The sequence below is a fragment of the Blennius ocellaris genome, assembly GCF_963422515.1.
Source record: "Blennius ocellaris genome assembly, chromosome: 12".
Taxonomy (NCBI): Eukaryota; Metazoa; Chordata; class Actinopteri; order Blenniiformes; family Blenniidae; genus Blennius; species Blennius ocellaris.
Genome location: NC_137661.1, coordinates 21520430 through 21542013, shown reverse-complemented (window position 1 = coordinate 21542013; position 21584 = coordinate 21520430). Strand labels below are relative to the sequence as shown.

Below are 21584 nucleotides of genomic sequence, written 5' to 3'. Positions count from 1 at the left end.
CTATTAGTATTTTACTTAACTCTTGTGTATTGGCAGAGGAAATGTTCCTCAATCATGAACAGACTCAGTTTATCTGACATCATAAACAATGTCTCTACCTCCAAGTGACATTACAATCACTAAAATGTATACCTGCATAATACATGTGCTTTGATTACATGTTACGAGTTAATGTCCGTTTTTGCTGCAGTTGCATTTTGCCAAAAGTTTTAAAATCTTTCAAGAACTACCAACATCCAGATTATAAAGCAATGTCCTAACTGATGCAACTTCAGCCGAACTGAGTGAGTGAATCAGTCAAGATAATAACCCACATAGTGCTCACAGCTCAGCTAATGTGTCACGGCAACAGCACAACAAATCATCTATCAAACACCTTCATACCTCTGCATTACAAGACTCCCACAGAGTTTATAGCAAATCTGTTTAGTAACAGTAATCTGCATATCAGTGCTGCTTGTCATCAACTCATGCAATACAATATAGTAAATAAAGAAATGACACTTCCTCTTGCAAATACATTTCCAAAGAAGATAGAAAAACATGTTTATTTCCAAATATATCCCTTTGTTTCCTCTGGACAAAACAGCAGTTGATAAATTAATGAAAAAAACACCTCACCGGTGTCTGAAATAGGTCCCCACTTAAGGTAATGGGGTGATTGTAGAGGGTTTTGTATTTAACAGCGGACATTGTAATAAAATGACTCAAATCTCTCCTCTGTGCTGTGAGCTGTGCAACGCGACTGGTGTGGTGCGACGCATGCACAATAGGAGTGAATTACACCACAGACCGCCCAGAAGAAGCACAGAGTCCTGCAAGGAGCCCCAAAAAAAAAAAAAACTAGTGGAAAAGGGTTTAACATGTTAGCAATATTCTCCAATTCTCCTCAACAAATTGCTTGAGATCATTTTAACTTGATTTAACCCCCCCCCTCCAATCAACCCCCCTCTTTGTTGTCCTTCAAAGCCTTTTCCCCACAGGGGGCTAACTAGTACAGTACAAACAGGAGATAAAAACACAAGAAACTTTTGCACTATGCTCATTCCGTCGGTCTCGTCCTCAAAGCTGCAAGCTGATTTTGAGCACAAGGACAAGGTTACAGCCCTCGTGGGAGTGTGTCGACGGTATTATGTTACACTGCTGATGCCTCCGACAATATTGTGCCTTATTAATCATTGATCTGGTCGCTGGTGTTACTTTCAGTGCACTGGGGATTATGTTCACAGTGCTAATGGTGAGGATACATAGGCAATTTTTTTTTAAGGCAATGAATGTATTATATAGAGGTTGTAGGAAACCGTATGCTTGCGAGAGATGACGAGCCTGAACTGGGATAAAATGTACACATGGATAATAAAAGTGAGGAGTAAAGACGAAGAATACGAGGAGTGAAAACCCTACTTCACTGAAATGCTCACAATCTGTTTAACTTTGGATAATACAGTAGGTGATGTCAATTAAACTCGAGCACATGGCCCTTTTTATGTTTTAAATAAGACCGCTCCATCACCCACCTCACCACGTGACAAAAAACCAATCCCATGTATAGAAGATAATCAATAAAAGGACATGTGAGTGAGGCGAAAACCAAAACCTTCCCCGGGCAAGCCGAGGAGCCAAAATAGTTCATATTTCAAATATCACACTGAAATATTTAATGGTGGTCCCTTCACTTATAAAACTAGATTAAATATATAATTTATTTTCATAAATTGTGCCCGAAATGAACCTGCGGGGATATCGCGTCAAGACTGAGGAAATGAGCGCTTGCCAGAACCAGACGGTGTCATAGAGTTATCAGTTCATTATTCACACATTAAACAGTTTAACCGGAGTCCTGAGGAATCCTAAAATATAAATTAAGGGTCAAAGAGGTGACGCAACACTCTTTCCTGCCAGAGTTAAGATGGTTTCAGAGGAAGGGATGATGTCCTGTCTCCATTCAGGGAGGAAAAAAAAAAAGAAGAAATCACACATCCTCCTGTGCTTGTCCTCTACTGTCCACGGTAAACGAGGAGCTGGAGAGACGAAGACAGACAGAGAGCGAAGATATCCCATTCGTCTAGCAGCATCTGTGCCCTTTAGTTCGTCCGGAGCTGGTAATCTGCCAAGAAATGTAACAGCAGACCATTAATGCACAGCTTTCTTCTCCTGCATCAGCATTGAACCTCACTTATATGCAACTTCATGCAACTACCTAATTCAGAAGAGAATTACACGAATCCATGTTTTATATGAAGGGTTGACTTACTGAAGTTCTTAAGTTAGAAGTTTCAAAAGAAAAAAAAGACCCACTGTAAATATATTGGGGCGTTAGAAGCATTACTTTACATAAAGAAATAATAAAGAAAGCTGGTACAACATAAGTAGCTAACTCCAGAGTATCATAGATGTGTCGATTTTAAAAATGCAATCTCTTTTTAGCACTAAAACACTGTTTCCTGTCAGTCAGTGTGAGGTATGTAAATAGGTCCTTATTCCTTCAGGAGATTGCAGTCCATCCCTGCTAACAATGAGTGAGGGGAGGGCGACACGCTGGATAGATCACCAGGGATGGACAATCACAGCAATGTTACCATTAATCTTACACACATATACTTATACTGATTATGAGGAGACAAGAAAACCTGCAGAAAACCAAGCACACATAAGGAAAAACATACAAACTCCACATAGAACAAATCTTGGAATTTGTACCATAATGCAATAGTGCAAACGAATTTAAAATAGAAATAGTATGAAAGGCAACTTGTACATTAGGAACCAACAGGGAAATATCACTTTTAACATCCAGCCTGTAAGTGTCATCCTAATCAGATATGTGCCATGTCATCACATTCTGCTGTATAGTTCAACAACTAAACGCCTGTCGATCCATCATTAATGAGTCTGTAGCTTCAGTCTAGAGTATCAGGGCACTATTTAATCAGCTCCAGTGAGTCGAGTGAAACGTGATCATGGTCATCTCCCCGTGTTGCTGATGGCAACAATCATAGAAAGACGACGTTCCTCCTCAAGTCACCTCAACCTTTGTTTTTAAACATCTTTTCTTTCCTCCGTTTGATCTCTTCCTGATGCAAAAGCAAAGCAATAATAACCTTGGCATTTGCCAAGGATGCCACTCTGGGAGCTTCCTGGCATTGTTCAACCTGGGCAGACACCCAACTTGTATCCGACAAGGCTGGATAATGGATATGATTGATGTAATGGAGTCAGGTTCAATTCTTGAGGTGTATAGCAGGTATGACACTTCAGGATTTCTGGCACAGGTCCAGATGATGTATTAGGCTTTCATCTCCATTTAATTTCTATTTGTCCAAATTTGAAACTCGTCTGGTAGCAAGAGGACATTTCTTTTCCTGCAATACGGCTTGATAGTGGTGGTATGGAGCAAAGTGTGATCGCTTTAAAATAAAAATCAAGCATGTGTTTAAGGTGAGAAATCTGTGATATATTTAAACTTCAAAGGGAACGTCTCAGGTTAGTCTGCTGATACGGACCCTCCCTTGTTCACAGACAATTCTCGGCCTGTGTCGCCCTTGGTGTCGCCCTCGAGTTTGACAGATGTGGGTTCATTCCCGGGGCAGCTACTGAATCTCAACATCCCAGGTGCCGTCTTTGTTGCACAATTTCAACTGTCATTTACTGTTCAGACTTCAAGACCCAAAAAAAAAAAATCTTTTACCAACGCCTGAACAAAGCCAAACGGTTTGCAGATGTTTAATCCTGGGCACCCTGCAGAGTGTTGCTCTCCGCTCCTTGTGCCATGGCTCATGGTGATCCAGCCAGGCAATAGATATGATAGATGTATTACAGCTGGGTTCATTCAAGGGCCACACATTGAATATGGATGTAGAAAGACTATTTGACACCGTTCTTTCAAGGGAAACATGTTTTAACCCCAGGGTGACCTCACATTCAGGGTTATGGAGTTCACAAAATCTTGCATCTGAAAGCATATATTTAGAATGAAAGAATATCAGGCAAAAGCTAAACTAAAGGAAATAAAGGACATAAACCACACACAATCTGAAGAGTAGTAATATTTACGCTGTCAGTTACTTTTCTGTGATTGCAACCACAGTTTTAAAACTACAGATGCAAATCTGTTGTGTGCAGGATATCCAGATGGTATCTTTCTTATATATATATATCAGTAAACCTAATCACTTGTTCATCACACCAAGCTGCTGTTTTGCTTCAGTTAGACATATTTAGAAACAATCCCAAATGACAATCAGCAGTGCGCGTGTGTTTTTTTTATGGGTGAGTTGTCAGGTGCTGCATTACAGTGTGTTATTGTCTCACCTCCACTTTGTGTGATGTAGCGGACCCATGGCAGAGCCTGGTAGCCACTTTTCTCTATGATCTTTAGGTAGCGCACCTGGGGGAGCACAGAGATGTTCAATTTAGTTGTTTCACAAGTTCCTACACCATTTTAGAAAATAGATTCATTGTGGTAGCGCTGCCATCAACATTCAACGTCCACCGTTTGCGGTGTGGGGGCCTGGCAGTAAACTCACAGCAGAACTTCTCAGATAAACTGAGCAATTTAGTGACCGATGTTGCAGAGCTGAAAATGTTCTCTCATGAAATGCATAATTGGCACAACAGAGAAGCAAACATAACTTCAATTACCACTCTGTGTTTGCAGGCCTCCACCGAACAACTAAATTGCAGACTACTTTAATCTCTGTTAAAAAAAAAAAAAAAAAAAACTTTATCACTGCACATACTATGAAGAGTGTTGGGCTCATGGCTATTTAATTTGTAATGCACAAAACTGAGATAAACAAGAATATTTCAACTACAAATTTTCTAAACTTCCTCAAGAAGTCACCAAGATTTGATTGAATTATTATCGAGTCATTTTGTTGTGATGTTTTTGGAAATTTTATATCCATACTTTTTATTTATAGTGATATTGACACGAATGGTTTATCAAGTAAGAGTGGGGGGGGGGACCTGTGAAATATTCCACAAAAATGACATTGTGAACAACAGGATGATGAGACTGCAAGTATGATGCCTCGGCAATAGAGCTGTGATAGTCATGCACAAATTCATAACCAATGCTTTTGAAGCGAAGGCTTCGTTCATAAATAATAGGTGGGAAAAGTAATTGTCAATAGTCAGATTTTAAATAATATTTTGATCAACTCGAGTATAAAATGTGGTCTGTGCTGCATCTGGGTCAGACATGTAGATCAGCCAATTGCACGAACACCACACAATCACATTACGTTGTCCTGTCCATATGTCAACGTGTCCTTGGGCAAGGCACCCTGCCCCAAAATGCTCCCAAGGGGTATGCAAGTGTGGTGGTGTGTGGCTGTGTATGTGAGTGGGTTAATGTGACAGATTGTGCAAAAATGTGTAGCGATGCCTCAAGTGGAAAAATGTGCTACATAGCTAAATTCTATTGTTACAGATTTGTTCCATGAACAAGGTCAGAAGAAGAAGAGGAAGAGCAACAAGGAACTCTAAATGTGATAAATCCCACCCCTTCAAATTATTGTTTCTTTACCACCTGCTAAAAAACGAAGCTCATAGTTGTGATTCTGCTTCCTTCATGACAAAATAGTCATTTACAAAGATGAAAAAATATCACAAAAAAGAAAAAACAACAACAATCAAAGCATACCTAGCAATACCCTTCTATGATCTTCCAGTTCTTCTGAAACATCCAGATGTGAATCGTTTCTTACTAAAAATGAGTTTCCAACGACCATCAATCAGGAACCTTTGATTTGCTTCAGACTGGAATGAGTTATTAAGTCTTCTGCACGACTTTAAGGCATGAAATGAAGTTGAGGGAGCACTGCAGCTCCTCTCATTAAAAGTTGAAAACTGGCAAGTCGACTCCAAAGTCAAAAATGCTGAATGATGAATATGGTTTAAAAAAGGAGGAGGTCAGAGTAACGGCTGCAGGCTTGGAGGGATCAATCATACAGGTTAACGCCTCTGTTCTTGAATCCAGTGTACACAAAACATCAAAGGGAGGCATCACAATTTGAAGCACTTGTCATCATGGAGAGGAAAATAAGCTGTGTAGCAGGCGGCGCAAGGATGCAACAGAGCAATGCCCAAAAACATTATCATTTTTTTTTTAAACGACTGGAAACAATCAAACAAAAACCCTCACAAAATGAATAAAATAGTAGAGCTTTTGAAGGAGCCCCATCAGAGCTGTGATCTCAATGCAACAAAAATCCTGTGGAATGAGCTCACAAGAGTCATTTGTTGCAGCATTATCTCCATGTGAGGATGTCAGATATAGTTCTGTGAGAACAAACGATCAAACATCCTGAACATTGTGCAGGTCTGATCAGCAGCTATTGGAAGACCTTGGTTGAAGTTACTGTTAAAAAAGGGGTATCAGCTAGTTCCATGAGGATTTTTTTTTAATTTCTTTTCCTGCAGAACAAGTTTAATATAAACTAAAAGATTATTCAAATTGCTAATCCAATTTCGGCCCAAGACATGAATACTTAAATTCTTCACATCGTATCCTGACACTATGCACGGTATACAGTCGTATACAGACGTCAATAAGAGAAATTGGAGGATGGTTTGCAATAGTGCATTAGGAAACATCCAAACCACAGTGACTTCACAGGATTGTGAAAAGGCTAAAAAAGCTTATTCTATTCAGTACGGTGTTAGCAACAGTGCACCCATGTGTGAATATCAAGCACTGGAGTGCTGAAACTGCAGTTAAATAGGGAAGCATTGGAAAGAATAGTGACTGTAATGGATAAAAAAAAAAAAAAAATGGATTCCTACCTGAATCCCAGACACAGTGAAATATGGAATCTCAAAATTAACTGTGATTGGTCTCTTGGACTCCAGTTCATCACTTTCCACACTGGGGAGTCCAAAGTGTGCCCGCATGATGTACTCCTTGCCTCCCTGTAAAAGCACACAAACAGAAACACAAAATAGAGAACAAAAATAAAACACCAATATATTATTCAATCAGATAAAAGTAACAAGCGATGCTCTTCATATTGCCTTTTAAATGGAAAGTTTAACGTGCTGGGTGTGCTCTGTTCCCATGTGTCCCACTCTCAATTAATACAAGGTTATTTCATGTGAAAACAAAACAAAATCAATATTCATGAAATTACACACAAAAAAAAAACTCCCTTGTCAAATCAAGGTGGGACAGACATTGCATCTAACAAACATGCCTGCTCAATAAACTTAGGGGAAAAAAACCCCAACAGTTAATCATTTTTCACAGCAGCATTTGTTTAATATATTAACGGAAGGACAACACAGACTGTCTGTCACAGACTCCCTGCCAGGAAAAACAAATCCAACCATTTCTACTTCGAAAACCTTGGTTTCAAATCACTCAAGTGTTCCTCTTTAATATTCATGCGGCGTGATTAAGTGGGAACTGGGAACTTGTTCAAAGTGTAACCCCCCACTTGAGTGAACTCATCTGGGATTGACTCCAGGCTTCAGTGACCCTCTGGGAGAAGTGTGACTGGTGGTTGATTGGACCAGGCCACGTCACACACATTCTTAGTCATTAGGGTTTACTCTAATGTGACCTAAACAGCATGTTAAAGTAGAAAACACTTCATCGAAGCGGTAGAATTTTCCATTTATTCAACCATCTCAGCACACCAGTGCAGTACACAGTGCTCGCACACAATTTTTCTGGAGACGTGGATTTCAGTGTTTTAAGAAACTGAAGTGAGATGGGGGGGATTGAATGGGATTTTTTGCAACATGTATATCACAAAGTTAGTTATAACAAGAGGTTTCACTGAACAACTCCCATCAAATCAAAGGTGAAAGCCAAAAGAGTTTAATAAATGAATGAAACCAAGAGTTACCTTGTTTTCTATGTGTTCACCTGTATTAAAGGACCAGTAAAAAGAAAAATTCAGAGGCGGTCTTGTGTTTTATTTCATTGGAATCCCAATGTGCTCATTTAGCTGTGGCACCAGTTTTGCATTAATTGCTGCATTATTTTCCACTTTCAACTTTGTTTCCAAGTCAACTCTGGTCACGAGACCATGTAAATGTCACAATAAGTGAGATAAACTACAACTAAAGTCCCGATGAGCCCCTTTTTTTCTGAACAATACAAAAATCCAACAGTTCAGACTTGCTTTGAGCCAGTGCTCACACTTGTGATGCTATAACCTGGTCTGTACTCAACTTTGTTGAAAAAAAGTAAAAGATAAATCTCAGCTCAGTGACATTTGTAGTATAAGCTCACATAGTGGCGCCACCGTTTTCAACAAAACTCCTACAACAGTGCTAAGGGCTGAGAAAAAAGCTACACAGTGTATTTTCAGCTACTGTGGCAAGATGCTTGACTCGAGGACTTCTGAATGGAGGTGGAATGGTTTACGTCAAGTTCGAACCCCAGTCAGACCAAGACCTGCCAAACAGGCTCTGTTCCTCTAGTTTGAAGCACACAACAATTCAAATGGCAGATTAACATTTTCCAAAGTGGTCAATGGCCTATATTGTGCCTATTAGTTCCAAAGCACTGTCAACTTTTCACAGCGATGGCTGCACCTGCTCACTAACTACTAGAGGCAATTTGTGGGTGTTTTGTCCAATGGCATTTTAGCACATGTGCAGGGTGAGATGGGGAATCATGCCAACAATAGGAAGAAGACCAGCTTCACCAGCTGAGCCACAAACAATCACAGCTTGATTTTGTTTCAACCTGACAATCTGTGAAAATCTCCTCAAAGAGCACATGGCATATGCTTCACCGGGACTGTTGACATAGTTGCCAGGCAACAAAAGAAATCAACCCACCACATGTCATTGTGTTTTTTTTAAAGGATCGTTGTACATGACATCCTCTTTGTCTGACTGAACTTTGCTCACTTCACAGTGGTGAGAGGCGCTCGGGTAGAAAACGCACTCGGCTCAAAACACAGTTTCTCCAAATCCAAATGCCACCGCAAAAAGATACTATGTAAGAAATAAGACTCAATGATACTCTGGTGTTTTCCATTTTATAAATTTTCCTTAAATTCACAGTTAAAAGAATGTTTCCTGACATTCGGGATTGTAAAACATCTCTGCTGCTGCCTGGAGCTGATAAGAAATCATTATTTTTGCATTGTAACTCCATTTCCAATAAAGGAGAAATAAATGTGTTAAAGATTAAAAAAAAGATCTTGCTGATGGCAAGTAAACCAATTTTGAGTAACTTTATAATGTTATTTTCTGTTACAGGATAGCAAGAACTAGTGTGCAGCGCTGGATGAATCTGAAGCCTGCTGGTGGATGAGCTGCAATCACTTCTTCATCATACCAAAATCACTGCGTCACATTCATTTCCTCTACCTCCATGATAGATAACAAGTTAATAAGTGCAAAAGTGAATATCAACAGTGAAAGAAAAAAAATAAACAACAAAACATATGCAGTCACACTTGAGCTGGATGACAGTTTTTCATCAGAGGTGGCAAATCGTAACCCTCCCCAACTGGCAGAAGGTGTAATGAATTGCTGGAACGATATCAGAACATGATGGATGAAAAACCCACAACTGAATTAATGTACTTTGAGTTGTTTTTTTTTTTTTTTTAATTCAGTGAAAATTTGATCCGTCAAGTCCCTGAAGAGAAACTGTGAGAACAGCAGAGACTTGAGAGATAAGCTGTGAAAGTATGTGTCTATTTATATGAAGAAGCTGATTACAATTTGAGAAATAGTTTATGTCTTGTATTTATCACAAGAAGTTGTTTAATTCAGACACTGGGGTTGAACTGATGTAGACGTGTATCAAACAATCAGGGAGAAAGAAGCTAAAACTTTAAATAAGCATAAAGCCCTGTGTAACTTCTTATTGAGTCCTACTTGTGGCAATCAACAATACTTGCAAAATGCATGTCAATATTGTGTATTTATCAGCAGTCCTTCAGTCCATTTTGACTTAATCTAATTTTATTCAGATTTTTTGAGTGTTTTAATTTAAAGGAGTAACAGCTCAATTAAAGCTCTACTTCCCTTTAGCAGTTCCTAACCTGAGCTCCAGGGCCCTTTTAGGATCACAGAAAGTTCACAGGGAAGCCGTTATAAGATACTATGAAGAATCCACAGCAGGAACGCTGTTTGATTACGAAGAGTCCCATTTTTTTTTTTTTTACTTGGGATTCCCTGTATTGCATTGGAAAACGAGAGCTCAGGCAGAAAGGCCTGCGGCCTTTTGTGGAGGTAATCTGGAAACCGCTGCTCTATGGGATGAAGAGGGAACCAAAAATGTTCAACTACTTTTACCAAGAAATAAAATGGTAGCGCAAGCGAATAAGGCTGCTTTGCTTCATTGTAAACAGATTTAAAGGGAGGCATTTGTGTGACTGTGCCACTAACCGGGAATGACTTGATGTTCCACTGCACGGCACTCTTCTCGGGCAACCACTTGGCGCTGCCTGTGCTGGTCTTGAACTTGGGCGAGTCGGCATCGCTGGGCACCGGCACCAGAATGGACACATTGTTGGCGGTGGATCGGTTCTTAAACTGACTCCGGGCCTACAGAAGGAGACGGAAACAGAGTTCAAATGTCTTTCAAGATGTGCACAAAAAAAAGAAAAAAGAAAGAGCAGGCACATCCAAATTCAAATGAAGGCATTGCTCATAATTATGCACAGTGTGGCTTGTTATTTGGAGCCTGTATGGGCGTCAAGGCATCGAACAGATGGTAAACTGGAACCCACTCGAGATCCATGTGTCATAAATACTAAATAAGTTTTAGTGCGGGGACCACTGTAGTGCACGGCGTTATTTATGTGTGTGTGTGTGTATGTTTCTGTTTGTGTGGCGCTCTTCATTACCTTCACCTTGATCTCCACACGACTGTGAGAGAACTTTTCAATCACACTCTCGATCCATATGAGAGGCTTCACCTGTCAGGAAGAGATCGAGAGAGAGACAGAAGACAAGGTCAGGGACTGTGAGCATGGATCCGAGCGCATCACTGCAGAGACATTGGACCAAAGAAAGAGACTCGAACAAGATCTGTTCCAAAGAGATAAACAATGTTTATACCTGTAAACATTTTCTGGGCCTGTGTTCAGATCCCTGGACGACTCCTAAACCCAACAAACCTGATAAAGGTGGTTTTGATGTCTTTTATTGATTGTAAAAGTGAAACAATGATTTGGTGAAAGATAAAAAGATTAATAAAAAATCTATAAAAATGTTGTATCATGACTGTCAAGAGACACATTATGGTAGATATCCGTGGTATACTGGTGAAGTAAATGTGCAAACACTATTGATGCACACCCCCCCCCCAAAATGTGTCCTTTATGTTGAAAACAACTCAAAAAAATTTGAAGCAGTTGAACGAAACTTTTCTTATTCTATACATTTGTACAAATATTTCCTTTCTCAGTATCAACATATACATACAAATGTTACTATTAAGTTTATTCCACTATTGGAACATAAGGAAACTCTCATGTTTAAATTGAAACACAATATGCCTGAAATGCTACGAATCGCTTGTGGTCTTAAAGATCTTCTTTAAATAGAGCAATAAACTTAAAACACTAAACATTTTTATTGATGAGAGGACCACTACTAGTTACGAGTTGTGACTTTTTTCCTTTTATCTCCAACTGTATTTATGTAAATAGAACATTAAAATAAAAACAAGCAGATTAAAAATAGTTTTTTGTTTCCTTGACTGTAATTGTATTATATAAATGTACATGAATTTATAGGAGACAAACATGGCTATATACTGTACTGTATAAGCCCATTTTGAAGTGTTTGTTTTGACAGTGACACACACACACCTAATGTATTAGCATGTATTGCACATCAGCAAAACTTTAAAATGTACAAAAAGCAAAGGAGTAATGTGAATACAGTATTGAGGGAGTATAACACACAGTACTGACGTTTCAGTACTGTGTGTAAAGTAAGTACAGCATTATTCTTTGTGACCACAGGAGCGAAGGAGTGGCGGGTTGTTCAAGAAGAGAAGTACAAATATGTTTGTGTGTCCTCCTCACTGTAGTGTTGAGGCGATAGGACATGAGCTCGCTCTCGCCGTCGGGTGGGATGAAAGAGATGGTGCGGTCGTTCTCGAAGCGTGACAGACGGACACACTGATGAAACTTCACATCCTCCAGCTCCACCGTCTTGCTCTTCTCTCCTGAAATGCGCATGCACACACACACACACACACAGCAAAACAGGAGGATTGAGAGCTTTTCACGCAGCCTTGGGGAAATCAAGGTCAAGGTAATGATGACTGACAAACACTCACTCAATAGCACACAAACACACACTGTACACACAGTGTGCTCCCAATTCCATCTGCCCTCTTCTGGCACCCCCCCCCCCCCCCCCTCCCCACTGAACAATTAGTTTGCTGCCACACACAAGCACGTACACAGTTTGCCTTCAGTACCTGCTGCCATCATCTTCTCCCCCACATAGAAACACACACCTGCGCTGACACACACCGACAAGATAAGCATCGTGTGGCTCAGCCAAGAAAAAAAAAAAAAGAAAAGCTCCTTGGTGAAAATTGCAGTGAATCTGACTTTAAGAGGTTTGTTTGTCGTCATTACCCTGCCAAAAACTACCCAATTGATTTGTTTTTAAAAGCTTCTGCTTTATTTCTTTATTTGTCACACTGCTTTGGCCCACTGCCCCCCAAAGATATGGGGATTTTTATTTTTAATGTTTGTGCAACTGTTTGCTACAACGAACTACAATTTTTATTCCAGATTTTTCTACTCAGTGGGACAATTCAATCATTAATATAATTCAATTCTGGAAGGTGACATGGAGCATTTTAAGGACCTCAAGTTTCATCCTCGCTAACCACATAGTGACCAATAATTTCTACGACAATGCAATGTATGATAATTATACAGCTGACAGTTACTCACGTCTGCTCCAACAAAACTAATAGGCATATGCTCTCCTTTATTTTTAACAGGTCTGTCCCAGAAAGCAAGTGTTGGGGATACTACTTAAAATCACAATTGTGACGTCTTTAAAAAAAAAGAGCTGTGAATACATCTGTGGCATTGTGGATGCAGGCTAATGTCGGTTAATGCTAAAGCCATCAGCTCCACCAGAGTTTTCCTTCTTCTATTAAGTATTAGTTCATAACTGATAACACATTACTTTATATTACCGTACTCCAAACCTTGGAAATATGATTTATTGGAACTGTGTACTTGTGTGGCTGTCAGGTTCCACATAAAACTACCCCTACGTTCAAACATAGATCACTATTGCAAATCACAAAAGCTACTACAGACAGAATTGTGAGAATCCGAATATCACTCAATGAGTTTGTTCTCTCTTGGTACATACATTTCAAGAAAATGGCCCAAAAGGTGGAGCCAGAGTGCAGGCATCTGCAGCACATGAAACGCTTATTAAAAGTGGCCTTTGCGATGGCAGCATCTGTGGTCTGCAGAGGAAAATCCAACTTTCACCTGTAGTGTGGTTAATGGAGGGTGTTGAGTGGTAGAAAACAGCTGTAACGACTGTGGGCCGGCGCCTAAAACCCCCATTCAACAGTCAACTAAAGTCTGTTTCACCTGCTTTGAATGTAAAGCTGGACAAGCATTAAGGCCATCCAAGACTCTCCGTGTGTGTGTGTGTGTGTGTGTGTGTGTGTGTGTGTGTGTGTGTGTGTGTGTGTGTGTGTGTGTGTGTGTGTGTGTGTGTGTGTGTGTGTGTGTGTGTGTGTGTGTGTGTGTGTGTGTGTGTGTGTGTGTGTGTGTGTGTGTGTGTGTGTGTGTGTGTGTGTGTGTGTGTGTGTGTGTCTTCACTGTTCCCTCTGTTGAGTGTGCGTACGTGTGTTGGTTTATGTATGCCTCTGTTTGGAGACTCAGGAACTTGCTAGTTACTGTATTGATTTTGATTGCATGTGTGTGTGTGTGTCTTGTTGTGTGTGTGTGTCTTGTTGTGTGTGCAGGTACGGTTGCATGCGTGTGACATTTCCTCTTGCGTTTGTTGGGAATAGCTGAGGAAGCAATGCAGGGAAGCCCTTTTAGAAGTGTCTGTTTTGACAGTGACAGATACTGACTGTCTCACACACACACACACACACACACACACCTTTATAGCATACATATGAAAATGGCCTTGAGAGCCTTGAAAATGGGAAATATCAGGGAGCCCAATTATTCTCAAATACATGATCTTGGACTTTGAGGAAAGGAACTGGAGAAAACCCACACACAGACAGTAATGCCCCCTCTTCACACAACCCAGACTTGAGTTAGCAACCCTCTCACCATATATAATAATGTATTAACCAACAGATCTACAAACAGCCATTAAGCCGGCCTAAATAAGTCTGTTAACCTTGGCCTCAAATTTAAACCAAATCTAAACTTTGTCTCGAAAATGTGTCTCAACTAAAGACATTTCTTATTTTTCCTCATGAGCGTTTTCTCATTTTTGCCCCCACAATAGTGAAGCGCACGTCATGTGAGTGGGTTAAAAAAAAAAAAAGGCCCACACACACGCATGTAGTGTTATCAAGACAAGACAGAACCGAAAGGTTATATAGGACACTTTCTGTCATCGCTTGGACCGCAGGGCAGAGAAGAGGAGGCAGGTGTGCGTAGGTGTGTGTGCGTGTGTGTGTGTGTGTGTGTGTGTGTGTGTGTGTGTGTGTGTGTGTGTGTGTGTGTGTGTGTGTGTGTGTGTGTGTGTAGGTGTTTACATGTCAGGGTAGGATTGAAGATGCAGTGGTGTCCCCTGTGGTTCACTTTAAAGGCCACTCTCACCTGTTTTCATGCTTTTAATGCACAGCAGTAGACAGGAGCAACCTAATTGGTTTTCTGTCCATTGTGACACATTGAAGACCAACATACAGAAATAAATAAATAAAATTCAGTACATGTTTAAAACATCTCATGATGTTCTGGGTGGTGTCTAATCTTTGTACATATTTATTGGCCTTTCATTTTTTTTAATACACTGCATATCACCATGAATTAATTGTCATTTTGACATTAACAAATGAAAAAAAAAAATTCAAAGTACTAAGAACGTCCGTATTTTTTTTTTTTAGGGGGGGGGGGTTCTGGGACTTTATCTTACTTGCCATAAATAGAGGCTGAGGCTTTCACTGTCATCAGGCATGCTACTTACATTTTGACTTGCAATATGTCTGTTGTTTTTACAAAACAAAGTAAGAAAATTCTCTTAGGTCAAAAAGCGTGACAAAGTCATTGAAAATGTTGATCTATCTTTAGGAGGTATGAACCGGTTTTGGTACTCCAACAATATCTTAGAGGAAGTTCCAATTCAATGCACCGGCCCTCAATTCCTAAAAAAAACTATTAATGACATTTCTTTCAGTGCCCTGTGGTGACAGTTCTGGATTTCTGCCAGTGGAGGGCAGCATTCAATGATTTATTCTCCTCCCAATACTGGCTGCATCCCGCTGAGATAAAAAGTACAAACGATGCAACTATGGTAATCAGGAGTGACTAGGAAATGATATGTAAAGAAGTATAACTGCTGAAGATCGGAGTGCAAAACATATTCCAATATTTGTATAACATTCAGTACGTGTGTGTGTGTGTGAGTGTACATGTGAGTGTGTCCAGCAGTGTATTTGTTTGATCATTACTCTTGATCATTATTTCTGGGGGTATGTTATTTCTCAGACTGCTGCACACAGCAGGGGGATTGAGGGCTGTGAACACCGGATCGCCACAGACCCTCACGTTTCATCTGCAGGGCTGTAGCCCGGGGTGAGGATTAACTCAGAGGCAAAGAGGCTAGACAGTGATGGAGCCTTTCCTCTTCAGTAGGGGAGCAGCGGGGAGGTGGGGCGGGCTAAGGAGAGGAGGTGGAGGAGGATGTGCAGTGGCAGGCGAAGGAAGATGCAGCGGTTGGAAACAATGACGGAAATATCATAGAGTGGGCATAGATGGAGAGGGAAACCGACGATGACAGCTATGAAATCAATTCAGTTCTGTGCGTTTGGCCCAAAATATAATAAATACAGTCCTTGGACAGCACCAGACGTATCAAGATTAAGATAAAGTTACAGGAAAAGACAGTCACGGGGGGGAGTTCAGGGTGAGGCGAATCAGATAAAAGAGAAAATCTGCTAAACTTATGACCCCAAACTTGATTTGATATTTTATAGTTTATGAAGACTTACTTGGTCAACCTTGAATAATTACATAATGCTCCCAAACTCCAGGTGGTTTTACATTGTATAGTGCAAAACCTATGCTACAAATGAGATCCAGCTATAATTGCATTGCTGCTTAATATTTGGTATAACGAAGGTATCGCAATGTCAACCTTAAAATCATAAGAATTGCTCAAATACACGTACTTGGAATCACAACAAAGAAGCTACAGGTACACTATCAGTGCAATGAAGCTGTACAAAGTTGTGAGTGCTCAGGTTGGAAGTCATTAACCTGGAAAGGTCAACAGGTTCAACAGGAGTAATTATATCTGCATGGACAATTTGCTGAAGGTGTTTGCCGGGCAGAGGGTTTAATTAAAAAAAAATATCTGCTGTAATCCGAGACGTATGATTCACATACCAAATAGTAAAAATATAATCATGAAAATACAAATAATTGAATGTAAACGCCACAGACTGGTCAAGTAAGTCCCAAATTAAGACACAAAATACGATACAAAAAAGTTACCAGAGATGAGAAAACAACAAAAAACAGGCTCCATCACAATCACAAATGTACTCAATTAGGAAAAAAATGTGCATCAAAACACATAGTAAAACAAAACACTTCAATGGTTTTTGTTTCTATTTCCGTAATGAATTCTCATGCTTGCATTCTTTATTTGTGTAGCAAGGATGTAAAATTATAGTTGATCCATGTGTAATTTGTCTGTACTCACTGCCTGTGATCTCAAACAGCACTTTGTCATTGAGGCCCAGTCTGAGTTCAGGCATCCCGGACAGGACCACTTTGAGCTTGACGGTACCAACGATTTCGCTGCGCAGGACGCTGCCGCTCGCACTCACCTGTAGGTTAAAGACAAACACAATTCATCTCAGGATTATATCACCCTGTAAGATGAAATACATTTTATGGATGAGCTTTAATCAACGGAACAAATTGAATAATTCATCTCATTGCAATCAGACAACACTGAAAGGTTCTCAGCACGCAGTGAGACAAAGGCTTCACATTGTGAAAGATGAACAATCTCATCAAAGGCTTTCAAAAAAAAAAAAAAGTCACTGAAAAATGTGGCCACGCAGCTGCGGTGGTTTTAACACATTCAAATGTCATTTATTTTCCCTTGACTCAGTAAAACCAGCCAGTGAATGTTAAGGTGTTGCTTCAAGGACAAGACATTTGAAATGAGACATTTGAGACATAACATGTCCGTGTTTATATATATATATATATATATATAATATATATAGACACACACACACAGTGTGTGTGTGTTCTACCTTTACAAGTTTGTTTGCAAAAGATACAAAAGGTTGGAAAACATGTTCCACTCAATCAGTTCTCAATTTTACATTCAATACCTTTAACATGAGTGACAAAATGTTGCGTATTCATGGAATGAGCACCACAGTGAAACATGTGAGTAGCCCTGAGAAAATCCAAGTGCCAAGATCCCTGATAATATTCTTTTGTTTGTGGTTCTGTGCTGCAAGCAGTATGTCAGTTATAGGTGTATGACTGGCATCTGACTGACACATAACTGACAGCAACTGTAGGACTGAGTTCCAGTTTGTGTGCAAAAGAATCAACATGTCAGCTTGGGCAACTGGAAGCTGGTCTTCTGTACATAGAGTGGCAACAATATGTGCAATTACAGCAATTTTATTAATTGATTACCAGGCATGTGACATAGTTTTTCATACCCGAGTACAACAGTAAGTTTCATTACACAATGTCGCTCTCTGCTGAATCTGAGGTGACAAATGCCATAATATACCTCAATATGAAAAAATAAAGTTATCCAGTATGTCGTCGATGTACACTGCCCTTGCCTCAGGAAATATTAGACAAGAATCAAGCAAGTGTTTGAGTTGTATATACGTGAAATAAGCTCAGATAGATTCAGAATTTTGAAGTTCATATTCGCTATGATTTTTCTTTCAAATATTAACATGAATTTCTAGAAGATGAACAAATTGCTGGATAAATGTACCAAATAGTCTATTTATTTGAAATGTTTGTTTTATTTCATTCATCCATTTCAACAATTTCACACACACAATTAGGGATTGACTTTGCATGAAAATATCAGTCAAAAGCTCCTATTTTATTTAAGCGCCAACCGTGGAGAGTCTCAGGGCTCACAAATCTCACACCAGTCCAACTTACAGTGCATGCAACGATCGCCATTTAGCTACCCAAACAGCCTCATCTCATCGAGGTATGAACGCCACTATACCTCCAACAGGTCGTATAACAAAGAACTTAGAAGCAGATCATTTAAGTCCGATAAGTTACAAGGTCGGGCCGTCGTGCGAACAATGACAAGCGTCAGTGAGCTTTAGTCGTCTATGACTCTGCTGTCGGTTCGTCACTTTGCCTCCTTTGGACCACTTTTGATAGATACAAACAATTGCAGACCAAGAAGACTGCACAAGAGCTGCAGGATTGGATTTACCTACTTGTAGAATTTGACCCATATCAAGCTCTCTTCTAACAAAATGCTAGCTTGCTGCAAAATATATAATCCACCAATGATCACCATGAAGAAGGCATTTAATTGTTTTGACACTTGTCTTGTCAGTGATCATGATGATAGGGTGCAATTGTGTCTTTAGAGTAACCTTTTACCTCCTTTATTCTGAAATAATGACAAAAAAATCATTAAAAGAAAAGCTTTTTTGGCTCCGTTTTTATGAAATCAACAGATTTTTTTTTTTTTTTTGAAGCAATTATAAAATACTTTTTTTTGCCTTACATTTCATAGTTATTGAGATAAACATAAATAAACAAATAAATAAATATTGGCTTAAAAGAACAGGTTATTTTTTTCCAGGAAAGTGGATTAAAAAAAACAACTTTCTGACTGAATAATTGAGTCGTCCGTTCCTTTTTAAGTGACTCTTCCAACTTAGTTGCCAAAGTAAGCATTTTCCTCACCAGTAGATTTACTGACTCGATGACGTCCATAAAAACTTCATTCTTCCTGTACTTGATGCCCTCTGAACGCCAAGACACAGCATTGGTGACGGTAGCAGGAGGTCGAGGCGCCCCCACTTCTAATTTATGGCCCTGCTGGGTAATGTATCTGAAAAGAGACAAAGACAAAGTTAAAATACAGCTCAAGCTGTGTCCAAAATACGATTGCTGGGCACAACAGCGTGAAGTACATTAATCAGTTTTCTTACAAAAATAATAGCGAAAGGCTTCATTAATGTGTTTCAGTAAGAGGCAGGATTTTTTTTTTTTTCTTTTTAAATAAAACTACCATGACAAACCGAATTCTAAATTTGTCATTTAATCTCTTACTCTCCCTTAATGACAGACACCCTCAAGAAAACCAAATAGGAAACGGCAACAAACACGTTTCCTTAATCACGTCTCATGATTCAAAAATGAATGAGGTGTTGTAGTATAAATACATTAACTAAGCTTTCTATTCATGTTAGTGGAAAACTACTGAAGGATGTAATTGGAAAACTGAGATTTACATAACCCCATTGTGAACGCAGACACTAACAATATTGTGATACATGCATTTGTTCAAACAATACTAAACAATTAATTATTGTTTGGGTGAGTAAAACCCAAGCATCAGAGGTCAATAGAGCGTAGGGCCATTACAGAAAACTGGAACAGCTTTAAATGTGCCGCCTGTAGAAATTAGAAGCAGCTATCAGTGAGGTTGCAGGTATTCAACAACTGCATAAATTTTACCCCCCCCCCCCATTTCCCCCTTTCATGCATTTTCAAGTCAGGCAAAAGGACTATGACTCGGTTAATGAGAGAGGCTCAAGCTCCCAACAATTCATAAGATGGTTCGAGCAGATTGATAGTAAATTGAACATTAGGAAAAAATAAATTAACTTGAATTTTTTTTTTCATTTGCAAGTTCATAACAGTTGAAGCCGCCTGAGATGGATGAAAGTTCACATGCACACACAGATTTATTCAATGGCAGCATTAAAGTATAAGTAATGACAACTATATCTCAGTATATCATCAACAAATATAAGTATCATGCACTCCGAATAAATGAGTAACACACCAAAAACAAATAACTTTTCTCAATTTATATGCTGTTGCTTTCAAGAAGAACAGCGTCTGGCTGTCGATCCATTCTTTATCTCACCACGTCACTGTGCACTGAGTTACTTCATCTCGCTGTGCGCATATTGGAGAGCCCGTTTGTTTTATGAGCTCTCTCTCTGACTCCAGGGACACATAATGACTTGTCATGAGAATACAAGGCGGCCATAGTTAGACAAACAACACGTGACCTTGCATGTTTTTACGCCAACACCTGCCTCTACCGCTTCCTTTATTCTGTCTTCATCTCTCCTGCAGGCTTATCTTGAAAGAATTGATTTTGCCCATAAAGATGAAGGTTCTTCCTGCTGCTGGTTATCACAACCCCATTTACAAAGAAGTTGAGATTTCTGTGTTGATTGTGAATCAAAACCTCCTCGATGTTTACCGACAGTCATTACAAAGAGACAATAAATGATGGTAACTCTGTTCAAAACGTTGAGATTCATGGCTTCCATTAAATAATACATTTGTGAATATTTTCCATTAAATTATAAAATGTCCCTTACAACATCTTCTAAAAACATGTTAAATATTTAACACTGCGACTCAACTCCTTGGGAATGAGAGTTGTTTCTTTGTTTGTGAAATGTCAAAATGAGTTTGGAAATGAAAATATATTTTGTGTTTGTGGATGATTCAGTGTCTAATTCTATGATGTCTTACAGTCCTGTCCAAGATAAACAATGAATTTGATGGATGTATATTTCAGACTTGGTAATAAGTATTTATTCTAGTGTGAACTATGGTTGTGTGGGCCTGAAGTAAAACAAATGAAAATCAGAATGACATTTTTGATTTAGTGTTGGTGAGGTCCAGTAATTTATCACACGATGCTATGTGAGGAATTAATATTGCAACACAAAACACACCTCAGATGGGGACTGGAAACTCAAAAAAAAGGAAGCGCACCGAGGGAAAGCTCTGCCCAAATGACCCTGCTGTTATAAAGTGAAATTGAGTGATCAGAGTGGTTTACGATTGGTCACACTTCACCCATTTCATGTGAACACGCACTCCTCACGATCGGAAAAACCCTGGACTGTATTTCTGAATGGATAACCTGCTTCGTTGTACTGCTTATCAAGGATTGCGCATGTGTGGATTTATCAACCCTGATAATGGAGAGATATCTTGGGTATGTTAATCGTTTTGGGTCTCAGGTCTACTTTACTGTGCGGCACTCGACTGCAAATTCTATTATTTAAAATGAACAAGTGGTAAGTTAATTAACCTTCAGTGGGAGTTTTGTTTCAGGCCAGATTTATGCGAGTCGAGAATAATAATAATTATTAACTGCTTTGAGTTCCACAACAGTTTTTAAAATAAAACAAAAGAGTA

The 21584-nt window shown here is 39.4% G+C and overlaps 1 protein-coding gene across 1 annotated transcript in view; it reads right to left on the bottom strand.

The window, feature by feature from the left end:
• Nucleotides 1–594: 594 nt before the first annotated feature.
• The window catches only part of ap1m3 (adaptor related protein complex 1 subunit mu 3), a 32269-nt gene continuing 11279 nt past the window's right edge, over nt 595–21584 (bottom strand). The window contains 8 exon segments of the mRNA XM_080506494.1: nt 595–2107; nt 4312–4387; nt 6790–6915; nt 10363–10521; nt 10824–10895; nt 12012–12154; nt 16870–16996; nt 19095–19242. Coding sequence (XP_080362620.1) covers nt 2085–2107; nt 4312–4387; nt 6790–6915; nt 10363–10521; nt 10824–10895; nt 12012–12154; nt 16870–16996; nt 19095–19242 — 874 coding nt within the window. The 3' untranslated portion in view covers nt 595–2084.